Source organism: Lutra lutra, chromosome 15 (genome assembly GCF_902655055.1).
Source record: "Lutra lutra chromosome 15, mLutLut1.2, whole genome shotgun sequence".
In the NCBI taxonomy this organism is placed as follows: domain Eukaryota; kingdom Metazoa; phylum Chordata; class Mammalia; order Carnivora; family Mustelidae; genus Lutra; species Lutra lutra.
Genome location: NC_062292.1, coordinates 65,753,303 through 65,770,882, shown reverse-complemented (window position 1 = coordinate 65,770,882; position 17,580 = coordinate 65,753,303). Strand labels below are relative to the sequence as shown.

The window sequence follows — 17,580 nt, the reverse complement described above, 5'->3', positions numbered from 1 at the left end:
AGCTGCAGAGCTAATCTTCATTGTATGTAGAAAGTAAAATGATTCTAGGGGAAATAAAAGCAAACCCTTTATTCTTATAATGTGTACATTTCCATGGTTCAGGAACACCAAAATTCCCGAGAATATTTGTCTTCCCACCCTACCCTATCTTAGGCCTCGCGATAGTGGCAGTTCCTTTTATCTGCCATTCCAATGTTCTTCAGAATCACCTTTACTAATTGCTATCAATATTTCATTGCTCCAGTTCCTTGAAGTTAATAATTCTTTATATTAAACTCCCTATTCTAATTACTGTGACAGGTCTTCAAATCAGACCCTGACTGATGGAGAATTAGGATTTACCCTCCCATTTACGTCTTGTTAAACACCTGTAGTAATTGCTACTTTCTGTTCAACAGATCCAATTTGTACAATCTCATCAATATAGTTGATAAGTGTGAGGTCTTATGAAATGTTGTGACAAGCAAGATTTCTGTGGTCTATACAATGACAGGGAGGATGGTCCTCACTTTACAGCAAGACAATGCAAATACATCATTGGTTCTCCCAAATAAAAGCAACTGCTTCCAGTTACCTTGAAACTTGGCATGTAGAAAAATTCTTTATCCAGGTCAATAGTTACATACAAATAACATGTCAATTCATTCCAACAAAGATAGGACACCTGAGGACAAGAACTACAACTGATATCACAAGGTGATTAGATTGACAATACCCCATAGTCATTCTCTAACATACACAGGACTTCTTCACAGGCCAAACAAGAAAAACTAAATGGAAATACAATGAGTGTTACCATCCCTGTTTGCTTCAAGTCTTTTACAGTGCCATGAATCTCTACAATTTCCATAGTGATACAATAGTGCTTCTCGCTTATTATCTCAGTAGAAAGAATACTTGCTACTAAAAGGGTAATCAGGGAGCCACTGTGGGGACTCTGCCGATTGCTAAGTGTATCTACCCTCATTTCACATTCAAGAATTGGGGAAATAACCGCTGGGTGAGACCTGGAACCAAATGGCTCCAATGGGTCAGACCCGAACTAACACTACATCTCTCACCTAACTTCAGTCACCACAGTAGAGTCAACCAGTCCAGTCTCTCCACCAGGTTCCAAACCCATATCAATCCAAGACCCAGAGCCTCCTGACTGAAAAGGTGGCCAAGTCTCTTTGAGGAAGTATCCTGCACCATTAATGTAAATACACACTCTAAGTCTTCCACCAAACCTTCCCCTCCAAAGTGGACTTGTGCTGGTGTATTAGAGTGACCTCACTGAGAGACAGAAAATACCTGGGCCTTTTAAGGACTACTTGATGTGGACCCTGAAGTGATGCCAATATCTTGGGACCCAAAATCTCACCATGGCTCACCAATCAAAATGGGGGCTCACAGTGGTCATGTGGACAAAACGGCATGCTCTAAGGATGTCAATCGGCCTCTTTCCCCAGCTACCTAAGCATTTGTTCAAAGGCCCAGGAACAAAGTGGCCATATTGGCAGGGGTAACCTCAACAATAGGGATGCCCCCTTACCAAGACTGCCTAACACTATTGTTGAACACCTACACTGCCACAAACACAGACCAACCCATAGCCCTAAATGTGGCACCATTCCTTGCTTAAAAAAAAAACAAGCAAGCTTATGGTTTGTCTCCCTCCCAATCCCATCTTGTTTCATTTACTCTTCTCCTACCCCCTCAACCCCCCATGTTGCATCTCCTCTCCCTCATATCAGGGAGATCATATGATAGTTGTCTTTCTCCGATTGACTTATTTCGCTAAGCATGATACCCTCTAGTTCCATCCACGTCGTCGCAAATGGCAAGATTTCATTTCTTTTGATGGCTGCATAGTATTCCATTGTGTATATATACCACATCTTCTTTATCCATTCATCTGTTGATGGACATCTAGGTTCTTTCCATAGTTTGGCTATTGTAGACATTGCTGCTATAAACATTCGGGTGCACGTGCCCCTTCGGATCACTACGTTTATATCTTTAGGGTAAGATTGGGAGGGAGACAAACCATAAGTGGCTCTTGATCTCACAAAACAAACTGAGGGTTGATGGGGGGAGGGGGGTTGGGAGAGGGCGGTGGGGTTATGGATATTGGGGAGGGTATGTGCTATGGTGAGTGCTGTGAAGTGTGTAAACCTGGCGATTCACAGACCTGTACCCCTGGGGATAAAAATATATGTTTATAAAAAATAAAATTTAAAAAAAAAAAAACAAAAAAACAAGCAAGCAAGCACAAACACCAGCCCAGTGGTAGGTTAGTTATACTAGATCTCTTTTATCATGGAAGGGGCAGAAATTTGTCTTTTCTGGGATAGGCACATATTCCGGAAATGGATTTGCTCTCCCTGCCCATAATGCTTCTGCCAGCATCTGCCAGCATACCGTCTCTGGACACTCAGAATGCCTTAGCCATCATCACAGCATTCCCCAGCATTACAGCTGATCAAGAAACTCATTTTGCAGTTAAGAAAGTACAGCACTAGACTCATGTTCATGAAACTAGTCTTACCACATACTCCATCATCCAGAAATAGCTGATGTATTGGGAAGATGAATAGCCTACTAATGACAGGGTTACATCACCAGTTGAGAAATATCTTGAAATGACAGAGTTCCGCTCTGAAGAAAGCAGTGTAAATTTTTTAATCAGACAATTCTACAACCAGAATTCATGGGTCTAGAAGTTAAAAGGAGTAAAAGAAGCTGCTCCTTTCGCTTATTATATCTAATAACTCATTTGCAGAATATTTCTTCATGTGCCAGCATCCTTGAGCTCCACTGGTCTTCATCTCCTTGGGGAAAATATTTCCACTAGGGAATAAAAAGATGAGGCCACTGCCCAGCCATTTGTGGCCCCATGTTGCCTGAACCAACAGGCAATCTCATTAAAATTTGTTATATTAGATTTGCATATTCCAAGTACTCTGATTTCTATCTCTTGAATGGACCATGACTGATACCCTACTTCTCTACACTAAGTATAGTGTGTCATACTTTCTAAGCACTGCTGGATCTCACTTGTTTTAACATCCTACATTTCAGTATCTATTCAGCTCAAAATATTTTCCAATTTCTATTATTATTTTTAATTTTATTTTTTCAGCATTCCAAGATTCATTGTTTATGCACCACACCCAGTGCTCCATGAACTAACCCATCAGTTACCAGTCTTTTAATTTCCAAATACGTAAATATTTTTTCCAGATTTTTTACTTATAATTGAACTCCATTATGGAGTTCATTATGGAGAAAACATAGTTTTCTTATAAATTTATTGAATCTTGTTTTACAACATGTCATATGCTGTTGGTTCCATGTGCACTTGAAATGATATTCTGCCATTAGTCGTAATGTTCTAAAAGTATCAATAGATTCAGTTTATTGAAACTGAAACTGCTTTTTTAGTACTTATCTTCTGTCTACTCAATTGCTAAGAGAGAAGTATTAAAATCTCCAACCAGAACTATACATTTATTGACTTCTCTATTTAACTTAGTTTTTATTTTGGAGCTCCAGTATTAAGAGCATGCTCATTTAGGACTGCTAGGTCTTATGGATGGCCTTTATCTTAATAAAATCTCTCTTCGTGGTATTATTTTTGATACTTTATCCAATATTAAATTTAAAGTACAAATGAAATAATGAAACTTTGATAAAATCAAAATACTTTCTTTATTGTCAGAAATGTTATAGGGATTTCTGGAAGGTACAACCACTTCAGTATATAGAGAGAGAGAGTTTGTATTGTATATTCTTACCCCCTTCTTTCAATTTATGTATTTCAAGCATCTCTCTTATTAATAGCATAGAATTTTCTTGCTGGGTTTTATCCATTCTGACAATGTCTGCCTTTTCATGGTTAGTATATTTAGATTGAACATAATTATTAATATTGTTGGGCTTAAGTCTACTGTTCTGCTGTTTTTAATTTGCCCCATTTGTTATTTGTTCCTCTGTCCCTCCCTTTATTCCTTCTTTTGAATATTTTGTCCTCTGTTTTCTCTACTGCCTTCTTAACCATACTTCATTGCTCTATTAACACGTGCATTTTTAAATTAAATATTTTATTTATTTGAGAGCATGCACATGCAAGCATGAGGGGAGGTGGGGCAGAAGGAGACGCCAACTCCCTGCTGAACAGAGAGCCCAGTGCAGAGCTCCATCCCTAAGACCATGACTCATGGTGAAGGCAGACACTTAACCAACTGAGCCACCCTGGTGCCCCTTAACACATGTATTCTTAACCTATCACAATCTTTCTTAGGGTTAAAAATTGTACCACTTCTTGTCAAAGGCATCTCAAGAGTGTAATTAAATTTACCCTTCATTGAGCTACAGTTATATGTACAACATGTAGATACATTATGAGTCTAATAATATTTTTTTAAATATATTCCTTAAAAATCATTCAGAGAAGAAAAATAGAATATGTTATATTTACTCACTATTGCCCATTTCCTGTCATCTCCATTTCTATCACATGCATCTGGTATCCTCTCCCTTCAACCTGAAGAACTCGTTTTAGCACGCTGGTAGTACATAAATTAGCTCAATATTCACTTACCTGAAAATATCTATTTCATCTTTGGTTTTGAATGATATTTTTACTGGATTTAGAATTCTGGCTTAACACTAAAAATGTCATTTAATTGTTCCCTGGTCTCCATTGTCTCTAATTAGAAGGTATTGTTATTCCCTGGTATGTAATAGGTTTATGTTAATCCGATGACTTTCAAAGATTTTCCTTTATTTTGGTTTCAAAGATTTGATTTCTGAAATACAGAGATTTGATAATCTTTTCACTTATCCTACTTGAGATTCATGGAGATTCTTAGATCTGCAAAAGTTTCTATTTCTCATTAATTGTTGAAATTTTTGGCCAGTAGGTCTTCAAGTACTTGACATGTTCTATTCTCTTTTTGAGGCTCCAGTTACATGGACATTAGACTTCTCATATTGTTGCATGAATCACTAAAACTTCATTTGTTCATTTTTTGTCTTCCTCTTATTCTAGAATTTATTGATCCATCTTCAGTTTAATTGACTCTTCTACAAACTCCAATATACTATTTACAAATTAGCCAACATTTCATTTTAAATATTTTTTCTTTTCGTTCCCATGTTGAGCATTTTATAACTGTATGTGAGACATAGTGGATGACCCATTACAAAAATTTTGGATTCATTAGTTGTGGTGCACTTGCTGTCTCTGTGCACAGACACAATGTTGGGACGTCCCCCCAGAGCAGTATTTGGACACACCAAACTCATTCACTATGACCTCTTCCTACCATACAAAGGACATACAAAGATGAAGGTCACCAACTAGGTAGTGCCGTTTTCTTCTCTGTGGTTCCATGGTTTTCTTGTATAGCACTAATCTTTATCAAAATGGGTTGCAACTAAATTATTAGCCACTCAACAGCAAGGCTCGAGTCTTATTTCTGTCTCCCTAGTGCCTAAACCAGTGGCTGATACTCAGAATAGACAGGCATAATTATTGATGTAACAAACAGAATTGTTTAAAAATTCAGGAATCCTATAACGCTAACACAAAACTCAAAATCCAAGAAAATGTGGGTCATCTAATTCAGAAGAAAACACTCTATTATAAGCTCTGTTCCGAGTGCAGACATCAGTGAACCATGAGATAAATTTAAGGGCCACGTAGTAAATATTTAAAGAAGTATATTCATGATCTTCAATAGGCTTTGTTTACAAAGGCAAAGGAAGAAATAGGACATTTCAGGAAGAGTCCATAGCAACTGATTGAAATGAAGCTTTAGCATTTAAACACAAGGTTTACTCCTCTTACCTTACTCCCTGGTCAGAACAAGGTGTATGCATGTACATGGAACAACAACATGGCATTCAGAATCAACAGATCTGTGAGGCTCACTTCTGTGTTCATCCTTTCTCTCTTTTTTTTTTTTTAAGATTTATTTATTTATTTGACAGAGAGAGAGATCACAAGCAGGCAGAGAGGCAGGCAAAGAGAGAGGAGGAAGCAGGCTCCCCACTGAGCCAAGAGCCCAATGTGAGGCTCGATCCCAGGAGCGTGGGATCATGACCTGAGTTAAAGGCAGAGGCTTAACCCACTGGGCCACCCAGGCGCCCCATTCGTCCTCTCTTTAATGGTGCACATGACCTCAGGGAAGTCACTTCATCTATCCCCATTATACTCATCTGAGAAATGTGGAAGTACTATGTCCCTTACAGGAGTGCTGGGAAACTTGAGTGAGGTCATGAATGGAAAAGACCTTTGTGAACCATAAAGAGTTACATAAATATTAGAGATATTTAATACACAGTAAAAATAAGGCATTAGTGCTTATCATGGCACTCATCACATCTAAAACTCCGAAATATTCTCTCTCCCCACAAAACACATGTGTGTGCTCATACACACGTGATCGGATACACACACGGAGACACACTTCAGCAAGGGCACAAAACTGATTTGGAACCTTGCACCTTTTAAACTGGAGGGAAAGATGAACCAAGAGAGACTATGGACTCTGAGAAACAAACAGGGTTTTAGAGGGAAGGGCGGTAGGGGATGTGTTAGCCTGGTGATGGGTATTAAGGAGGGCACGGATCGCACTGGAGCACTGGGTGTTGCATGCAAACAATGAATCGCGGAGCACTACACTGAAAACTAATGATGTACTGTATGGTGACTAACATAATAATAAATTATGTATACCTCTGTGCAAGTTAAGCAATGTGTGCCACATACTCCCTGGCTGTCTTTTGGCTTCATTTTCTTTTCTTTCCTGCTGACCCCCCTCCCCTGAGACATTTGTGCTCATTAAGAAAATGTTTGTTGTACTTACTGTTGGGAGAACTGCAACTTTTCTCCTCTGATCCATCATGCGTCATTGTAAGTAGGATGCAGAAGGATCTCAGGTGAAACTAGTTTTCTCTAGAGAAGCTATGAAGTCAACACCGAAAATTTTATTTCTGAAGTTCGAAGACCCCTAATAGTTGATTTCATTTTTTTTCTAAAAAGTTTTAAAATACCTTAACTCCTGGCTTTATATGTCAAGCTCTCAATCACTTTTAAGTCTGTTATTAACTTGGTTATAGCTAAAATACACTAACCTGGCGCTAATCCAATTTTCTTCAAAAGGAAGATTTTTCTTTTGTCCAGTTTTAAGGGACCAACAAAATACATCAATGTCAATAGTTTATGAAGTGAGAACTGCTTGTAGGCAATCCCACAATGGGGGAAAAATGATTTCAAGTAGCTTTGCTGTTCTTTTCTCTGTTGGTTTACTTTAGGTGAGGGTAGTCTGTAAAGCAGACAGAGGGAATAGGACAGATCAATCTAAAAAAAACCTGCAAATCCCCAGATAGGACCTTATACTCAATAGGTGTTCACACGATCATATATCCTAAGACACATGAAGAACCTACTACTCGTCAGGTTGATATCTGACATGGCAACAGACACACAGAGATGAATAAACTACCCACTGTCCTGACACGCGCAGCCTTTATAGGCTCGTATTCTCTGCTCAGGCTCCTTCCCTTCCCCTGACCACCTCCTAGACTTCAACTGCCCCAAGGCCACAGAAAGTTCATTAAACATCAACGAATGCTTTCCTGACCTTACCAGATCTGAGCAGTTGTCTGTGTACAACACCCCTCACCCCAAACAAGAATCCTGTGCTCGTGCCAGTAAAACGTTTTTGCCCTTTATGCTAATTTGTCTCCCCTACTGAACTGTGAATAACATGAAATGCCCTGCATTCCTCATGGTCGAGGAATAGTTCCCGTAGAACAGTACCTGCAAGTAGTCAATGGCCTGACACAGTGCTTGAAAAATATAGATTTAATAAGTTATGGGCATTTTTCTGATGAACAAAAGAGCTGAACAAAAAGACGAATAAAAGAATAGAGGTATTGGTAGCATGCGAGATGAAAGGGGGGTAGAGAGATTCTGCAGGACGATGATAAAGACGATGAAGAGAGATGGATGGCTGACATGAGGGCTAAGCGTTACAAATTTAGGAGCCGGCAATAAAAGGAATCACTGATCTGGATTCATCCTACTGGGAGGCTCTGTAGCCACACTGGCCTACACACCCTTGTACTGTCTGCTGCACGTCCCTTGTGGGAGAGGAGTCCTCCATCAAAGCTGAAGCCATGCAAAGTAGGAGGACAGGAGGCTGTACCTGTTCATGAGATAGGAGGGGAGTGGCAGGACTGATGTTTAAAAACTTAGGGGATTTGGGGGAAAGGGGTGGGAGAAGGGAAGAAAACTCAGTAAAGATGAGCACATGTCCTTGTGATAGCCATCCACCCCCTCTCCCCTCAGCCTCCCAACCAGGCATCTCTGACTCCCTCCATTTCCTCAACTTAATGAAAAAGCAGCAACATGAACATGGGCAAAAATGGACAGGATCAAAGAGTGCTTCTTTGGGAGAGTTTAAGGAAATTGTGGAAGCAAATGATCTATAAAAGAGGGAAGTTGGATCTTATCTCATTTCTGCTAGGATTTTGGGGAAGAAATGGTTATACCAGAGAAAATTTTCCATAAGAATATGAAGGAAAAGGCACATTCACCTTTGTACTCATGATGTAATAATTTCAGAAAGTTCAAATGCCCTCTGAGGTCTCTCCAAGCACTCCTTACAGGACCAGGACACCTCTTTTAGAGGGAGAGCAGTGCTGGTCATCAGCTGACATCAGTGACTGCCTCACTCCACTGTGACAGACGGCCAAAGGGGACACTGCACAAAGACTCCTTCAGCCTTCAGCCAGTGACCTCAGAGGGATCTGTAGAGCAGAAGAAAATTACAGCTCACCTAGAAGAGGCTTCAGTGCCACTCCAGTGGCACAGAACAAACATAAGTGGAAAGTAAGGGCAGGAGCCCACATGGGGATGGAATAACTAGGGGGAGCGGGATTGTATGAAAACACGTTTCCATGTCTGTTTTAGTATCTTCTAGCTCAGTCTAGGTAGAGATAAATTCTGATGGGAAGGTCTACAAAAATATTCAAACAATCTTCCTCCTTAAGGGTATACAATAATATAACATGGTTATACTTATTTTGATATAAACACAGGAAAAGTATGAAGTTTTAACTGTTTACTGAGAGAAGGGAGTTTAATGGCATCTTCTTCAGATTCTAGAATGAGTGCAGCCAATACCTGACTACTAAACTCAAATCCACTGCAGGTGCCTCAGACCAATTAAAATCTAGAAAGCTTCCATAGGTTGGAAAACCATCTTTATAGGAAATATATTTGGAAAAAAAAAAAGAAAATATATCTGGATAAAAGTATGGTTACAGAAATGCCACTAGTACATTCTCTCCCTGCCTAGCTTCTGGGGAACAAGGGTTTTTGCCTTATTCCACAGAAGTAGAGATACACATAGAAATGAGTACTGCTGGAAGAGCTTACACGTTTGAGTAATAAAGTGAGCTTTGTTGAAGCTGTTCATTTTTCAATCAGCAAGAATTAAGGAAACACTTTCTGAAATTATTCCTACAAGGCAAATGTTTTAATTCCTGAGGATGAAAGCCATCCTTGGGCTGTCTCTCCTGCTTGTTTTCTTAAGACCCCATCCATGTCTGTTCCAACAGCCTCCTCTTCACATCTCCTTACCAGACTAGGTCAAGGACTTGACTGAGCGAAGCCAGATGAAGTGAGGGAGAGAAGAGATTCCCAAACCAAAATCCTGAGGCAAACAAGTAGTCCTAAATCTGGCTTGGAAGGATTCCCATATCTAAGGAACAATATTCACTAGAACATAAAACTGCTTTCTACCTTGTCCCCAGAGCATGAAAAAGAAAAGCGTTTCTACTGTTTGACCTTATTCTCAAGAAGAGCTATATTTGATGAACTCATGTACTGCGGCATGTTTGTGAGCAGACACACATTACACTGGGCTAAAGGTCTTCTGACAAAGTGATTCAATCTGTTGAGAAATGTTTTTTGCCTACAGCTCTGCGTAGGGCATCCTTGAACTCCTTGTTTCTCAGACTGTAAACAACAGGGTTCAGCAAGGGAGTGATGATAGTGTAAGTCACAGAGAGAAGAGGTCTTTTTCTATGGAGTTCTCAGACTTGGGCTTGAGGTAGGCAATAGAGGCACAGCCATAGTGGACAATGACCACCGTGAGGTGGGAGGCACAGGTGGCAAAGGCCTTCTTCCGGCCCTCAGTGGAGGCAATCTTGAGAATGGTGGAGATGATGAAGACATAGGAGATGAAGATCAAGCCCACAGGGACCAGGATCACAAATGAACTGACACCATAATTGATCATCTCATTAATAGTGGTATCAGTACAAGAGAGTTTCTGACTGGATAAATGTCACAGAAGAAGTGCTCCTCCATGGTGCCACAGAAGGACAAACTGAACATGGCTGCCACATGGAGAACTACCATAACCAGGCCAGTGCAAAGGACCCACATACATACATGGCACACACTCCTTTGCTCATGAGGACTGTGTACCTCAGGGGGTTGCAGATGGCCACATAGCGGTCATAGCCTCTTGCTGTAAGCAAGAAGCAATTGTTAGTGGCCAAGATGACAAAAAAGAACATCTGAGTTGCACAGCCTGCCAAGGAAATGGGCTGGTTATGGAAAAGGAGACCGGAAAGCATTTGTGGGACACTGACCAGCGTGTACACAGTCTCAGAACTAGCCAATATGCTCAGGAAGAAGTACATGGGAGTGTGGAGGTGACGGTCAACATGGATGATGGTCACAATGACAACATTACCAGTTAGAGTTAAAATGTAGATGCAAGGAAAACCACAAAGAGTGTTATCTGGTGCTTTCCGAAGATTGAGAATCCCAGGAAGATGAATTCTGTCACTTCTGTGAAGTTCTTTCTCTGCATTTTGTTAGATCAGTGTCTGAAAGCAATAAAGGAAGTCATCAAGGAAAACATTTTCATCAGCAACTGGAGTGTACTAGAAGGGACAATAATACCCGAAGTGAGTGAGCCCAATTCTTTCTTTTAGGACCACCAAGCCCAGGCCCGAGGTACTTGCACCTGAAGAGAGATCTACCAGTGCCTCCTTGGGGCTTACCCACATGTGCATTATCATTGTGGAGTAAACCATTTCCTGTGTGTGGCCAAGACTGCTAAATAAACGCTTACCTCACATGCATCATACTGATGTAAAGGGAAGAAAACTACGAGGAGGAAGTCCTGCTCTGTGTCCCCACCGGTAATGACACCCACCACTCAGAACAAACTCTGTTAACCAGGTGACACACAGAGAGGGTTTCAGTGGGAATGATACGGCAGAATGGAGGACTCCGGAGAGAGGAACTTGGAAAAGTAGTCACTGGATTTGGTAATAGTCACCAAGACCTTTTATATGGCATTTCATTCAGTTGAGTTCTGAATCTAGAAACTTCATTTCAGAGGGCTAATATGGCCCAAACAGGTCATCAGAGCCTCAAAGCAGACTTTCTGCCACGGTCACTTCACTGTTTACTCAAGTGCCACTGAAGAGATCTCTTTTGCTGACTCATCATCCTTCTAAGAGGTGAAGTCAGGAAGAGAGAATTGTGATGAGAGGACATTGCTTTGTCTCCACTGCAACAGGAGCATGTTAGAGTTAAGTCAAGGCATGGATACGATATTGCAAGCACCAGAGTTGAGACAAGAGGAGGAAGGAATCTGCTAGCTGCTTTGGGCTAAACTGTCTTTTTTTTTTTTTAATTTGGTGCACACTGGATTTGATATAATGTTGAGAAATAATTCACTCATTAGTCCCCTTTATCAGAAGGAACACCCATCCTATGCAGAGAGCATGCAGCTGATCCTGTGGGTCTCCACAGTGGCCATTCCATTGTTCTCCCTCTTTACATTTTCACACTAACTAAAACGCACTTCCTCTCCCACCCTCCCCAATTCCCTGAAATTTGACTTCATCATGTTCACTTCCATCAAACTGTTCTCTCAAATGTCACCAGAATCTCCATGGCTAACACTGTCAGACTTTGCTTTTTCTTCTTTTGACATTTCTAAACATTCTGCCTCCTGGAAACCTTCTGTGACCTTGGTTTCCATGACACTATGCGAGCTCTCTCTCTTCTCAGTGCTCAGGTAGTTATAACCCTCCATGAATCTGCTCACTTCATCCACATGGTAATTGTAAATGCTATTCTATGCTTAATACTTGGCCTCTCTTTTCTCTCCACACTGTCCCATAATGTTCTTCTGGTACTATTTCCATGTGGATTGCTCCCAAATCTCTCTCTCCATCCATCTTTTTCCCCCAAGTCTACAACTTCCCATGGACTTTATTTGTAGATTTCAAAAACAAATAAAACAGCTACCCTTCTGATATTCAGAAAGAAATCTCTCCATCTCTATTTTTCCAACATCCTCAGTGACCACACCGTTATTCCAATCTATCCGAGGCAGTGTTTTAGGTCCAGAGCTATTCAAAAATCCATGCAGTGAAATTCTTCCTTAAGCACGGTCTCAAGTTTGTCCCAATTTCTGGATTCACAATGATTCAACACAAGATTAGGATGCCCAAATCCTCTAACTGGGATAATTAAAAAAAAAATTCCTAATCCAAAATTTATATGGAAATGCAAAGAACCAAGAATGCCAAAACAATTTCAAAAAAGAACAAAGGACTTAGACTATTTCATTTGGAGACTACAGTAATCAAGGTGGCATGGTATTCATATTAGACACAACTCAATGGACCAAAAACAGTCCAAAAATAAGTCACACATAAACAGTCAATTGATTTTTGATGAAGTTCTAAGGTATCTCAATGATATTTTCAACAAATGCTGTAGCAACTGGATATCTATATGATTAAAAAACAATTAAATAAACCCCAAACCTTACCTCATGTAATACACAGAAAATCATTCAAAATAAATCAAAGATAAATCAAAACTAAAAATTCTGGACAAAACTGAAAAATCTTCACAATGTTGAAACAATCAAGAGTTCTTAGATACAAAACAAAAAGCAAAAACCATAAGAAAAGCCATAAATTTAACTTCATAAAAACTAAAGCTTCCATTCTTCAAAAGATATTAGAAAAATGAGGAAAGCCACAGATTGGAAGAAAATATTTACCAGAGATATGTATAAGCTTGTATTCAGAATATATACAGAATTCTTACAACTCAATGCTAAGACATTTTTTAAGTTGGAAAAATATTTGGACATTTCACAAAGGATATACAAATGGTTGAAAAGCACATTAAAGATGTTCAATATCATATCATTAGCCATCAGAGAAATGAAAAATAAAACAATGAGGTTACCACTACACACCCACTCCCATGGCTCACATCAAAACTTTAACACTGAATATTGGCAAGGAGGTAAAGGAACTGGAACCCCTAAGCATTGTGGTTGGTGATACAGAATGGTATAACCAATTAGTACAACAGTTTCGCAAGTTTTCAGAAAGGTAAATATATACTAATCTCACAACTCAATGATTTTCCTAAGTACTTACACAAGAATTAAAAAGTGTCCACACAATGTCCACATCTGTGTGGACATGTGTACAGACATGTTCATGGAATGTCCTTAGCAACTTCATTGCTGGAAGCCAAAAGCTGGACACTCCAATGTTTAGGGTCAATCAACAGGTCCCTGCAATGAAATATTCAATCAATAAAAGCAACAGATTACCAGTGCAAACAAAACATGGCTGAATCGTAACATTCTGAATCACAGAACTCTGAAAAGAGACATTCAGTACAATCCTATTTATAGGAAACTCTAGAAAATGCTAAGTTAATCTATAGAGCAAGAAAACCAATCAGTGTCTGCCAGAACTGTTAGGGAGTTGACCACGAAAGAACACAAGGGAACTTTTTGGAATAAAGAAAATGTTGATTATGGTGGTAGTTACAAGATATATAAATTCATCAAAACTCAACAAAATGTATACTTAAAATCGGTACATTTTGTTCCATTATTTATATTGCATAGCATGGTATTGTATCATATTAGGTACTACTGTAATGTTTTATACCTCAAAGCTCATTTTTAAAATGATTCTGTCACAAAGTAGACTATCTCTGCAAATATGTCATGGCTAGGCCCACAAATCTTCAGGGGCTCATTAGAATGTAAGAAACACAGGAATTGTCCGGGGCTTGGGATATCCGGAAACTTATCTAGAATCTCTCAACATCAACCATGTAGTTTTGGACAAATCACTTAAAATTATCCTTAGTATCAGCTCTGTGATAAGCAATATATATTTTTTTAGGAGTCAACACAATGAAGAAAACAATGGGACAATGAAACACGAGAGAGACAGAAATGTATTTGCAGATCATCTTCTTGGGAAAATAAAAACACCACAACAGGCTAACATAATAAAGAGTTAGTGCAGCCGATGTTTTAGTCATGAAGATTGTACTCCAAATAAAAGAGAAAAAAAATTCTAAGTTGCAAAGAGAATTGCATTTGTAAAGAAATAAACTACTACAGAATTTGATACTTAGAACAAATAATCTCTCTGTTATTTATTCCCTAACAATGAACCTGTTAGGGGAAGGGAGAGAATTTGAGAACTGCAGTTTAGGCCAATATCCTGAAAATTGATAATACATGTAAATTACTCTTGCAGGATATAAACAAAGCCCTATGGTCTCTTCTCCAGAGACCCTGAAACAAATACTCTAAGATGCTGGGGATGGATAAAGCGACCTCTTTAAAAAGTCTGAAGGCAGTGGAAGAAAAACACTTGATCATAGTATGCTAGGAAAGAATCTGCAAGGCTGAGCTTTGAGGACATAGCCTAACTGGCCTATCTTTGTGGTTTTTCCACCCCAGAACCCCAGATCCCAGCACAAGGTAGATGCAGAAGCAAGTGGGACTAGAGCCTGCTCAGGGACATATAGGCATCCCCAATGTCTCTCAAATCTAATCTGACAGCATCTCCAACCAACCAAACAAACAACAACAACAACAAAAAAAAACCTGGTGCCTTTTCAAGACTATGCAATCTTACAATTACCTACATCTCTCCAGACAGGACTGTAGCTTAGAACAAGCAGCACATGACCTGCACACTGGCTCTCCTGGCTCTGAGGCAGTCTGTAAGAGAAGGAACGCCTATAAACTCAGCCATCAAGAGAGGAATCTCCAAGGAAAAGCCTTGTTGACTAGAACTGCTCTCCTGAATCTCTTCCTCAGAACTTCGTAAGTATCTCGAGGGAATCAGTCGAGTTAGACTCCAGACAGGTATCAAGGGATCTTATTAAAAATGGAACATCTTTATTTTTCCAAGTAGTTGGTGCTTTGTAGTTTCTGGAGCCATCTTCTCAAATGGTTTCCTTCCCTCTCCTTGACTTTAGTGAGGGGATGTCACAGACAGGCATGTGTAGTGCAGGGACTGTCATCTTTAGGAGACAGGGGATTAGTCTGTAGAACATTTCCAAGACAGAGGGTGCTTAAGTAAAATTCAGTATTCCCCAATGATGCTCATTTGTTAATAGATTCCATTTCAGCAGGATAAATGATATTGGCAAATCATAGCCTGAGTATGGTAGTTGGATTCCTTGCAGGAGACTTTCTGATGGCTAGATCATGTTCCTGGCAGCCAGACCTCCCTGTATCTGCCTAATGTTCACTCATCTCATCAGGAGCAAGCCCCTTTCCCCTCTCTCTCAAGAATCTTCTGAGGCTTCAGCAAATGTCCTAGTTTTCCATTTTATCTATGCTTACTCCTCCCTTAGCTGCATAGACGTTATAGAATGGTAAGATTTTAGTGTACTTTTTACCTCCCCTTTATACCAATAAAACCATTTTCCAGAAGCCTAGGATCATGCATTACACACACACACACACACCCCAGATAAGGATCAAGTAAGTCCTATCAACTACAGTGCTGGTTCCATCTACTGTGTTAAATGTCTTTAAGCCTCCAAAGCTTCTCAATGGAAGTCACAATAAGGAACTAAACAGCCCCCAAATCCTGTTCAACCAGTTTCAAACCCAGTAACTTCTTGATCTAGTCTTTCCCCAGCTGTGCACTGATCTCGCTGTCTTGCATAACCCTGACTTTGGGAGCTACCTGAAGCACATTCCATAAATCCCCTCCACTTCACTTACCTTTCCTGGCCCAGCCTTCCCCCAGCCCTAACAGAGGCCGTGCAATCATGGATGCCTGCTCCCCCAACATTCCTTTGACACTTTTTTTTTAAAGATTTTATTTATTTGACAGATCGAGATCACGTAGAGAGAGAGAGAGGAGAAAGCAGGCTCCCTGCCCAGCAGAGAGCCCAATGTGGGACTCGATCCCAGGACCCTGAGATCATGACCCGAGCTGAAGGCAGAGGCTTAACCCACTGAGCCACCCAGACAGCCCTCCTTTGACATTTTTAATGTGCTTTAAAGCTCATGAAAAAAGTTGGAAATCTGATGGGAGAAACTCCTACATACTCTTTCCCTAGATTCACTGGTTGTTTCTGTTTTGCCCCATTTTCTTCATCATCTCTAACTCTTAACCAGCTGAAAGTTAGAGACATCAGACTTCTTTAAATACTTTAATACTTCTTTAAATACTTTAGTGAGCATTTCCTTAACAAGGAAGTCCTATTACATAACCATAAAATGTCAGAGACACGGAGTCAGGAACTATGGTGTCTCACCTAAACACAAAGTGGCAGAAAAAAATTAAGACCCAAATTTCAGTCTTCCTCCATCCCAGTGCTTCCCCTTCATAAACTGGAGAGTACCCTATTCTTTCCCAGAGTTCCTGATCTTTTAAATGCTTCCCCCCAAATCCCTAAGGATAATTTTTCTAGAAGGTAAAGGAATTAAAACCCATCCTTTGCTTACCTCTCCCCATCCACCTGATCAAGAACATTACTTTCCAAGAGGCCAGTGGTCTCTGCAAGGTGACTGATCACCCAATATGCAGGTCTATCTAGAAAATCTGTACTAGTCACTCCCATTTTCCATGACCCAAATCACTCATCCTTCTTTCCCCTTGACCATGGCTCAATCATCAGCCCAGGTAAGATAGAGTGCCACTTTGTCCAAATTTTTCACACTTTCTTCCCCCTCAAATTCACAGAGAACTTGAAGGTGCAGCACAAAAACCTGGAACCCTCAGAAAGCAGGCTGTTAATAGAGGGCTCACCACCTTCAAATACTCCACCCAGTACTTCCCTAAACAATGGCACTCACCCACAAACAAGCACCCACATCAAGAAATGAACTCTGATTCACTACCATCTAATTTCCAGATCCTATTCAACGTTTTGCCAACTGTTCCTGACCACATTTTCCAAGTAATCCACTGCAGACTCAAGCTTCACATTCACTAGCATGGGCTGCCAACCTCCTCTTTTCTAGAAGAGTTCTTTCATCTCTCCTTGTCTCTCAGGACCTGGACACTTCCAAAGGTTACAGGCCAATTATTTTGTTGAAGACCCTTAAAGTTCGCTTTGTCTAATGTTTTTCTCACGAGAAGACCCCTGTCACATTTCCGGCAAGATGGCGTATACTTTGATCCTTCACCAGATGGTATCAGGAGGCACAGATTCGGAACGACCCCATTTCTAACGATGCTCCGTTGGAC

General features: G+C 40.2%; 1 protein-coding gene and 1 pseudogene across 1 annotated transcript in view; one reads left to right on the top strand and one right to left on the bottom strand.

The window, feature by feature from the left end:
* The window catches only part of LOC125086296 (olfactory receptor 10J3-like), a 152,008-nt gene extending 141,125 nt beyond the window's left edge, over positions 1-10,883 (bottom strand). The window contains 3 exon segments of the mRNA XM_047705520.1: positions 10,389-10,434; positions 10,437-10,787; positions 10,790-10,883. Of these exon segments, the coding sequence (XP_047561476.1) occupies positions 10,389-10,434; positions 10,437-10,787; positions 10,790-10,883 (491 nt within the window).
* LOC125086297 (putative olfactory receptor 10J6) overlaps positions 1-17,580 on the top strand; it is a 126,385-nt pseudogene that overhangs the window by 46,255 nt on the left and 62,550 nt on the right.